Here is a 10,956-nt window from a genome sequence, read left to right as displayed (position 1 = left end):
TCGTTCACCGAGCATAGACAGCAAGTAAACAGACAATATGCACACATAGCACGTAGTGAATACTTCATATCTATGTGTAAGTTGAAGGGGACCATGCACTCACCTGAAAGGTGATGACTCAACACTCAGACAGCGCTTCGATACTCTCAAAACGATTTTCCTTCGATAAAACCTAGTACCAATACCACTAGGGTTTAGTCTAACGATAACCGCGACAAATTAATTAGTCTGACTATTATTAAGCGTTAATAACACTCGATATAACTCATAATAATAGCCCAAATAATTATTTTAAGGACATAATAACATTCCTATAATTATTTGAAAGCTATATTAAAAATTGCGTAAGCGTAGCACACTTACTATGAATTTTATCGAAAACCGGAACTTAATTGGAGCAGCGTTTCGAAACCGAAAGGCTCTTTTTCTCGGGACTCCGGGAGCCTCGGGGCTTCCCTCGGGAGCTAAGGGGTTTAACTAGGGCTTAAGGGGGTTTATAGCACTTAGAGAGAGAATGTTTGTAGAGAGAGAAGTGAAAAATGGGTGAAGAATGAGGCTGCCCTCGCTGCCTTTTTATAGCCTGCGAGGCCTCGGTACGCTGGGCGTACCTTGGACCTACGCTGGGCATACTCTTGCATCGTACAACACGTGTCGCTTCACTGCTGGGTCATCGTGGCTCTTCTCGGAACAGCACAAGGGTCGGAACGCGGGGCGTAATGCCTTCGGACGCGGGGCGTATGCGAGGGGTGGCGTGTCGCAATCAGAAGCGACTTCTGAGACCATCATCGGACGGTTGTGGTGCTGCCACGTCATCGATTTAGCAACAGACTTCGCAATTTCATGCTTCAGCTTTAAAAATTCGTAACTTTTGCGTACGAGCTCCGTTTTCGACGTTCTTTTTATCCACGTGATGGTGGGAACATACTCTACAACTTTCGTTTAGAGCGCTAAGGCTAAATCTCGCTCTATCGTGAATTCACTATTTACGCTTCCCGGTGTCGTGCCGGTTCCGACGCGAAACTTCGACGGGTCATAACTTCTTCGTTATAACTTGGATTTCAGTGTTCTTTATATATACGGAAACCTTGTGACATATTCTACAACTTGGTTAAGATTATTTATTCTAAATATTCTTTTTGTCGAAAAGTCGTTTTCGACCCCTATTGCCTCTAAATTGACTAGCCCGGATCTACGGGCGTTACAATTATCTCCCCCTTAGGATGATTACGTCCCGGAATCATCAACGAAACAGGGCTCGTATAATGACTCCATACGTCATCTCTTCATCCTAGGTAATAATTATAACTTCTATATTCCTTCAAGTCTATCTTTTAGACTCATTGACTGTAAGCAGTACTCGATCGTGCACCTGCTCTCTACGTCAGGCTAGACTCCAAATTATGACCTTCAAGTCACAACCTCGATCCTCACTGGATACGAACTTGAGATAAGTTCTTTTATTACTACTATGGATCGATGTGTCATATTCTAATGACCTATCATCGTATGTTGCAACGCTTAGACTTAGGTCTCTTAGAGTCAAATTCCGGAAAGGAATATGCCTTCCTTCATGGTCTAATGTGATATAATCACATTTTAACATGTAGCATTTCTAGCCACCAACTTCTTTAACAACGAGCGCGATACTTCTATTGATCGCTTCGATTTCAATCGTTTGGTTTAAGTCGGACGCTACATCAAACTTGGTTCTCTGAACCACGTAACCTACTCATCGTAGTCGGACTCAATGTGATATGACCACTAGGGTCGGGATAACAACAATCTTCTTTGTCATTACCGAAACAATGGTAACGACATTCTTGAATAAAATGAAATCAATTACTATCTTCTTGGTAACCTTGTGACTTTCCCTGATCCAAGTGTGAGTCCTGTGCTTCCGGTAGTATAGGCCTCTACTACCATTCACACCTACTCATACTTGTCCTAAGTATTGCCCCGCAGTTTTCCAAGTCACCATCACATAACAACTTAACACATCAAATATCAAAACGAAGGTTTTTATTCTATTACTTGAAACGATTACATGGGTGTTCAAGTTCACCCTAGATTATGCCTTTAATAGGCTACATCATATGACACTATCTATATGGCTTCTTCATAACTCGATCTCTATATATCCATCCTTACTCCTGATTCCTTGCATTGTCAGATGCTTCGTCAAGGATCATTTGAAATGCTCTTGCCTTTGGTTTTGGCGGCACATTTGGCTTTGTAGCCCCTTCTCTCTTTGGGCAATCTTGCTTGAAGTGCCCTTCCTCGTTACATTCGTAACACACCCTTTTGTTGAATTTACACTCGTTGGCATAATGCCCATGCTTCCCACACTTGAAACAAGTCACCTCCTCACCGCATTTTACAGAGTGTTTCTTTTTGCACTTCTCGCACCATCTTTCTTCACTCCCTCCTCCTCTAAACTTCCTTGTACTGGACTTGCTTCTCTCATCGGGCTTCACAGACCCCTCAAACTTCCTCTTTTCGCCAACCTCGGTCTTGTTGGCGGCTCTTCCCTTGATCATCTCCTCAACCGAATTGGCAGCCCAGATAGCTGCCTCCAAAGTAGGTGCCTGACGCACTGGCACCGCATACTCCCATGGAAGTCCTTTTGCATACTTGTCAACTTTCGTCAGCTCATCCGGAACAAGACGTAAGGTGAACTCCATCTTCTCTGTGAAGTTGTTGGTGTATTCATCAACAGACATGCTTCCTTTCTTCAAGGTAAGGAATTGGTTTTCTAGCTCGAGCAGATTTTGGGCTGAGCAGTACCTACATTTGAATTGCACCAGAAATTCTGCCCATGTCAGTTACAGGGGCTCATTGGGGCTCAGAGTCTTCCCCAAGGTATTCCACCAACGTACAACGCCTCCTCGAAACTGACGCACTGAAAATGTGGTCTGTTGTTTTCCCTTGCAACCGCACGTCATGAAAGCTAATTCCATCTCCGAGATCCAATCCATGATCCCGATCGGATCCTCCTTTCCAGTGAAAGTCGATGGCTTGCAAGTCAGAAAATCCTTGTACTTGCATCCATTCCTCTCGACTTCGTCATCTTGGTTGTTTTGTCGAACTATTGGTGGGTTGACTTGACCAACACTTCCACTGTAGTTTCCTTCCTCAGTCTGCCCTTCGTTCAACTCGAGCTGTTCGATCTGAATGGTCGCTTCCTCTCGATTATCCTGGAGCAAACGTCTGGTTTCCTCCATTTGATGATCCAACATCGCCTGGATCATTGCTTTCACTCCAGCTATTTTTATTGGCTCAGCAGCGGCTACCACAACCGGTATTTTCTCAATCACTGGGGGTTGGTTTCGGTTCCCATTTGCATTCACGTTTCCGCTACGGGTTCTTGCCATCTTGATCTATACACCGAATAAGGTGAATCTAGACCTTTACTTAGGATTGACGTTTAAATCATCCTTATCACTCCGAAACGTTTATATGTTAGTTCTAATATCGTATTTATACGCTTAGAATCCTAAACACATAAGGTTTCCAGATCCGGTCGGCAATAGACCATAGATCCGAACAAATACAGTATATCATGCACAAAGCATTTAGCACATAAAAACATTTTAGGCATAATTCCTAAAATAAGCTAGTGCTCACACCTCACAATCATCGCTTAGCATTCTAAGTTTAAGTCTAGAAATAAATCCATATTTCTAGTTCGCTTAAACTAATGCTCTGATACCAACTGTGACATCCCATTTTCACGGCCAGAAAAGACCGATTTTTTTATGCTTTATAAAAATCAGAATACTTCTTTTAATAAAAATTTTGCGGAATTTGTTCTCAGAAAAACATGAAAATACGTTATTAAAACATTTTCGAATAAACGTATTTATTTAATTTTAAAACGTTTGGGATGTCATCATTAATATAGAAACATAAGCATAAACAGAACTTACAATTATTTACACTAGTGATCTACATCTCTTTAAATCTCTCAGTGTAATGTCACATCATATCGTCACCTGTGATATAAATAAACTGAGTGGGTCAGGTTGGGAAACCTGGTGAGTACATAGGGTTTTCAACCCACAATAATATAATTATTATGTTTAATCATCAAACAGTTAACCCAATTACCCATCCCCATTATCTTCTTTATTCTTAAGGATCTACCCTAAGAATCAGTTATTTCTTGTTCATTCATTCCTAAGGAGTATCCTAAGGAATAGGTATGAATTCCATCGTTGTAAATGACACATCTGTCAAGCACAAAGCTGCTAGTTCTATCACTAGGGCGCAACTACCAAAATTGTGACATTCTCTATGGGACGCATCTGCCGAAATAGTCCTTTAGGTGCATCTGTCGGGGTTATGAGGTTCTCTATTAGGCGCTTTTGCCGGTAGAGTCCTTTAGGCGCTTCTGCCGGGTTTTATTAACAGTATCGTTTTCGAGAGTCCACTCGCAATACATATCAATGGGTTTTTAGAGTACACCAATGAACACATCGTTCACAACACCTACAGGTTGCGAGCCTGCTAGTGTTCCACTGGACTGTCTAGAATAGTCCGTGGTTGTCATCCATACTCTGCTGAATGACGGGGCCATCATTTGGGAAAAAGGCTTCTCACATCATCCACCTCTCACCCTCACCTCACGGTCTATTTTACCTCTCAACTCATCATCCAACTCATATTTCATCTATTACATCTACCCATGTCTTACCCCAACATTTTCGTAGATATAATATATATATATATATATATATATATATATATATATACAGTTTAAATCATTTAAAACATGTATAAAATCGTTCACCGAGCATAGACAGCAAGTAAACAGACAATATGCACACATAGCACGTAGTGAATACTTCATATCTATGTGTAAGTTGAAGGGGACCATGCACTCACCTGAAAGGTGATGACTCAGCACTCGGACAGCGCTTCGATACTCTCAAAACGATTTTCCTTCGATAAAACCTAGTACCAATACCACTAGGGTTTAGTCTAACGATAACCGCGACAAATTAATTAGTCTGACTATTATTAAGCGTTAATAACACTCAATATAACTCATAATAATAGCCCAAATAATTATTTTAAGGACCTAATAACATTCCTATAATTATTTGAAAGCTATATTAAAAATTACGTAAGCGTAGCACACTTACTGCGAATTTTATCGAAAGCCGGAACTTAATTGGAGCAGCGTTTCGAAACCGAAAGGCTCTTTTTCTCAGGACTCCGGGAGCCTCGGGGCTTCCCTCGGGAGCTAAGGGGTTTAACTAGGGCTTAGGGGGGTTTATATCACTTAGAGAGAGAAAGTTTGTAGAGAAAGAAGTGAAAAATGGGTGAAGAATGAGGCTGCCCTCGCTGCCTTTTTATAGCCTACGAGGCCTCGGTATGCTGGGCGTACCTCGGACCTACGCTGGGCGTACTCTTGCATCGTACAACACGTGTCGCTTCACTGTTGGGTCATCGTGGCTCTTCTCGGAACAGCACAAGGGTCGGAACGCGGGGCGTAATGCCTTCGGACGTGGGGCGTATGCGAGGGGTGGCGTGTCGCAATCCGAAGCGACTTCTGAGACCATCATCGGACGGTTGTGGTGTTGCCACGTCATCGATTTAGCAACAGACTTCGCAATTTCATGCTTCAGCTTTAAAAATTCGTAACTTTTGCGTACGAGCATCGTTTTCGACGTTCTTTCTATCCACGCGATGGTGGGAACATACTCTACAACTTTCGTTTAGAGCGCTAAGGCTAAATCTCGCTCTATCGTGAATTCACTATTTACGTTTCCCGGTGCCGTGCCGGTTCCGACACGAAACTTCGACGGGTCATAACTTCTTCGTTATAACTCGGATTTCGGCGTTCTTTATATGTACGGAAACCTTGTGACATATTCTACAACTTGGTTAAGATTATTTATTCTAAATAATCTTTTTGTTGAAAAGTCGTTTTCGACCCGTATTGCCTCTAAATTGACTAGCCCGGATCTGCGGGCGTTACATGGGTCTTTTACTCGAAAGATTATCTGATCTCTGTTGCATGTGGCTATATTCATGAGGTATCTAGTTGGCATTACTGGGAATCTTTCAGCAACTGAGGACTAGGTGGGTTTGGGAACCTAGGAAAGCCTAGGATATGTTTCAGTGGGTTAGAAGTGAGGTTTAGTGAGACTTGGGTGCATCAGTTTGAGGAAGTGACTTGGAGGATTCAGGTGGATTGCTGAGAAAAGTATGGATATGTATGGAAGGTAGTATTGGGCCCGTACTACTGAAAGCACAAGATCCATACTTGAATCGGTGAGAGTCTTGGAGAATATGAGAAGCTTCAGGAGGAGTTTGGGGACAAAGGATGTCCCAACTGTTGCAGCTCAGCCATTGGCAAGTGAGCGTGACGGGGTGTCAGACTCTGTAGGATATGACTTCTAAGTCCGAGGATGCAATATCGATTTAGAGCACTTGAGAAGAGAGAATCGTGACAGGTGCATATATCCAAACTAATCATGATATCTCGTTTAGTATTCTACCTTAATCATGTGAGTTAATAAACCGATCAAAATTATGTTCTTTTTCTTCATTATGTCTAGAAACTTAAAGCATTAAAACTTATGAGCATTTAATCAGCCCTACTAAAGTTTAAATGAAAACTAAAAAAATAAAAGATAAAAGAAGAACATGCAATAACTCAATCATGCTTTTCACAAATCATTCTATATAGTTGTTCAATTGAAGGACAAAACATTTGAGTTATATCGTTAAAAAGTATTGATTTTTTACTCAATGATGTTTTACAATAAAAAGAAATATAATTGATCTTTTTGATTCCATAATTTAACTCAATTCATTGGTATTCCATTAAAACAAAATTAAGAGAAAATGACACCGTATTTGTTTTATTTAAAACTAGGTCATTTAAAATGTTTTATGCCTAAACTTATGTACATAACAACCACATATTTCTTATTTGCCGCTCTAACGCTCCAGTGTACCGACAGCAGTAGGGTATGCCTAATCATAAATGATGATACATATATATTTGTTAACAGACAGTGGCGGATCCAGAAAGAAAAATCAGGGGTTACACAAATTCTTTAGGGATGACACTACTAGAAAAATATTTGTTTCCGAAGAAAGTTTATGTCACAAAATCGTCACTAAACCGGTGAATTTACATTAAACTTATAATTATCAAACTCTGTGATGGATTTATGACGGATTTCTAACGGATTTGTGACGGATTTTCGAAAAATAACACGAAATTTACATTTGACGGGAAAATTGGAGGGTAGCTCGAGCTACAAAGTATCACCGCCCATATTCACAGATTGAGTAATCATATATGATTATGACAGTTGGTAGCAAAATATGTGGTGATGGCAGAGGTGACGGTGGTATAAGTGACGAAGATGACAGTAGTGAGGTCAGATGGTGTCAGAGGTGGTGGTAGTGTGGTGACGGTGGCGGTTGTTGTGGTAGGGATGGTGGCGGAGGAGAAACGAACGAGCGGCGCTATATAATCATTTATGATTATAACATGTTTGTCGCGTTGGTACGTCAGATGGTTAGTGCGGCAGATGTGAAATATGTGGCTGAGGTTGAATATCAAGATCTTGATTTTATTTTTAATCTCAACGGAACCTACTCATCTCTCTCTCTCTCTCTCTCTCTCTCTCTCTCTCTCTCTCTCTCTCTCTCTCTCTCTCTCTCTCTCTCTCTCTCTCTCTCTCTATATATATATATATATATATATATATATATATATATATATATATATATATATATATATGTGTGTGTGTGTGTGTCAAATCTATCTCTAAAACATCGTTTTCGGACTTTGAAAATGACATCATCATAAATAAATACATGACATAGGTTTTTGAAGTTATGCTTTTAATTATTAAATCTTATGATTGTTGGCATTATACATTTGGAAATAACATGTGGCATCATAGATTCGATAAACGTGCAATGATTTTCTTCTCAAATAAATAAAATGTTGTTTATTAAAGACGATATGCGTGAATTAGGAAACGAAAATCCATTGATTAATGAGGTGTTTTATTATCTACTAGCAAACGATAAGATCGCGATGATGATAAATATTAAATACAAATATAGTGTCGTGAAAGCTTAAATAAGACTGCTATTGTTTTATGTGGAATTTATATTAAAAATAAATAAATAAATAAATAACATATGATAGCAGCCTTGTTTATGCCGGCAAAACCATATAGTGACAACTGACAACTAACAAAACCAGAATAAGTATACTTAAACCAACATCGACAACAACTAGTGATATACTAGAACCTTGCTGAATCATTTTAAAAATATTTAAATGCAATATGTTAACTTCATGAAATTCCAATAAGAATATTACGATATTAAGATATAACATAACTTCTTTGTATGAAATATGTTGCTACGAGTTCCATTACATAAAAGAGAGATATATGCTATATGCTTATATGTACATAATTTATTAAAATTGTGAAATCTATTGTGTTACAAAACTTTAAAACAATAATTGTGTTTCCTTTTCAAAGATTATGATGGCTAAAAGAACAGGATCACTACATAACAAACATAATCCCACCACTTACATATACCCCCTTCCTCACTAGATCCTAACCTCTAACTCAATACCAAAAAGATAAAATATTTTTCTACAGAATCAAAAATACTATATCTAGAGTAGCATACAACTCCCAATGCATAATTGCACAACTCACTATTGTATGGCTACTCTGGATTTAGAGATTCCTGATCTGGCAAGATAATTTATCTTAATGACACCCTCTTAAACCCGATATAACTATAATTAAGAAATGATTTACATTAATTAAAAAAAAAACTGGAAATTTCTCACTCCAATCCATCAACAACCTCCCCAAGATCTGGTTTCTTGATTTCAGCAGCAGAAGAGATATGATTATGATTATGATTATGAACATGTGTTGATTGCTTGATTAGCAAATAACACAATTGGGGGTTTCATCTTGAACAACTTTAGAATAGTATGGTGTAGGTGGATGATTATAGTAATATGGTTGTTGCTGCTGTTGTTGATAATTGTAATAAGGATATGGCTGTTGATGATATGCAGCAGCATAAGCTAATTTCAAAGCTTCTTCATGTTTCTTCTTTTCATCTTCTTTCTTCTTATCATCTGCTTTCTTTTTTTCGTCTTCTTTCTTCTTGTCACCGCCGCCAGCAGCTCCGCCGTCGTCCTTCTTCTTCTCCGGTTCCTTTGCCGGCCCAACTGAAACTATCTCCGTATGACAAATCTTCCTCAGTTTTGACACAATTGTCACTGGATCTACATCCCCTGTTACAGTCAGCTTCTTGTCTTTCATGTCCATTGCTATCGAATCCACCCCTGTTATCATTTTCACCAAATCATATCAAAGTCTGAATCTTTATCACGAATTACGACATGGGTGTGCTTCGGATTTACAAACTATAACATACCTGAGAGACTGGAGACGTTTTTCATAGCCTTTTGTTTGGTTTTCTCATCCAAGAAGTCCAATTTCAACACAACTTTCTGCAATAAATTCAAGAAACACACAAAATTTTATCACAATTTGGATATCGAAAGCGATCCATGATGTTTGGAAAAGAAAAAACTGATAAACATACCTTCATGGTCGTTTTTTTGTCTTGGAATCGAAGGATCTGTCTGAGAATCCAAGAAAAGTTGCAGACTTTGAAGCTTCAAAAAGAGAAGAAGAATATGCTTATGAAACTATGTGGGTGAGAAGTGAGAAGTATATAAAGAATGGCGAGTTGGGTTTTGTGGAAGCGAGTCAAGCCAGGTCAAGTGAACCATAGGAGTGAACGTGGGCTGAGTCTACGGGTCAACTTTTTTGATTAGTATTTATTTTTTGAGTCAAGATTGTCAAGAGTGGTGGTGGGTGGGGTCGGAAGTTTGAAGTTAAGTGAATAGACGACGTGTATGATAAGCTATTCACTCCGGTACGGCGGAGAAAGCAAGCCGACGGTGTTGACGACGTGACGGATGACGTGAACCTTCCTGGAAGAAGCAACAATAATTGAATTTTGGCCTTTTGTCGATTACTAGTGACGCCCGTAATCGGCTTTTCTCCACCGTGGTTTTAGTTTAGGGCCGGAAATCGGAAGGTTGTGATTGGATTGGGCCAGATGTTGGCCCACGAAGTTTGCACGTGTCCAGACTCCAGTTCAGTTGATGAGAAAAATTGTTATATAAATAATTGTGTGTTTACGTATGTTTACGTAGATGATCGTTAATTTTAATCAATCATTTCGGGTTATAATAATATAATATAGAGAAAAAGAAAATAGTAACTCTATCTCAAATTGTTAAGCTTTTGTTAGACAATAATCATAAGATTTGGAAAATTCTTAACCACACGACAACATGAGAATGGACATTGAAAAATGTCTCGGATGATTATGTTTGTTTCGGAAAAACAGTTAAAATAACTTCATCGTGTGAACATATATGTTTCACTGTATACTATGGAATTGTTACCCCACAATATATGGTAAACTGAATAGAAGTATAAAACCAAGATAACGCATCACAAATTCACATTGATTTTGTGAAACACGTTTATACTACTCATTACTCAACTATGTCTATATGTTGTCCACGAGGAACCACAAAGAGGCTTTGGACAACAGTTATACAAAGTAGGCCTGTCGAAAAAAACCGAAACCCGTTCTACCCACCCGACACGTTCCGAATTCGGGTAGAATGAGTCGGGTAGAGCGGGTAACAGATATGAACATTCGAGTAATAGGTTAACCCGATAATAATATAGGTCGGGTTTAAGATATGAATATTAATTTTTGGGTGTACCGAATACCCGAATCCGTTTTTTAAATAATACCCAATATACATTACATATGAGTCGGAGGTAGTCAGGACGTCAGGTTATGCACGCTTAAAAAAAAATCCCTTGGTGTCTTTTATGATCGACGCAAGCCTTC

The 10,956-nt window shown here is 39.1% G+C and overlaps 1 protein-coding gene across 1 annotated transcript; it reads right to left on the bottom strand.

The window, feature by feature from the left end:
- Window positions 1-8,493: 8,493 nt before the first annotated feature.
- LOC145073407 (uncharacterized) lies at window positions 8,494-9,777 on the bottom strand. The gene is made up of 3 exons (XM_079019953.1): window positions 9,622-9,777; window positions 9,451-9,526; window positions 8,494-9,358 (listed from the first exon to the last, which is right to left on the bottom strand). Exons 1-3 carry the CDS (start codon window positions 9,625-9,627, stop codon window positions 8,949-8,951), a joined length of 492 nt encoding a protein of 163 aa, XP_078876079.1. The 5' UTR covers window positions 9,628-9,777; the 3' UTR covers window positions 8,494-8,948.
- Between the last annotated feature and the right edge of the window lie 1,179 nt (window positions 9,778-10,956).

This window comes from Lactuca serriola, chromosome 9, assembly GCF_051521515.1.
Source record: "Lactuca serriola cultivar US96UC23 chromosome 9, Lser_US96UC23_V15, whole genome shotgun sequence".
In the NCBI taxonomy this organism is placed as follows: domain Eukaryota; kingdom Viridiplantae; phylum Streptophyta; class Magnoliopsida; order Asterales; family Asteraceae; genus Lactuca; species Lactuca serriola.
The sequence above is the reverse complement of the archived record's forward strand: the minus strand, read 5'-3'. Positions and strand labels throughout refer to the sequence as shown.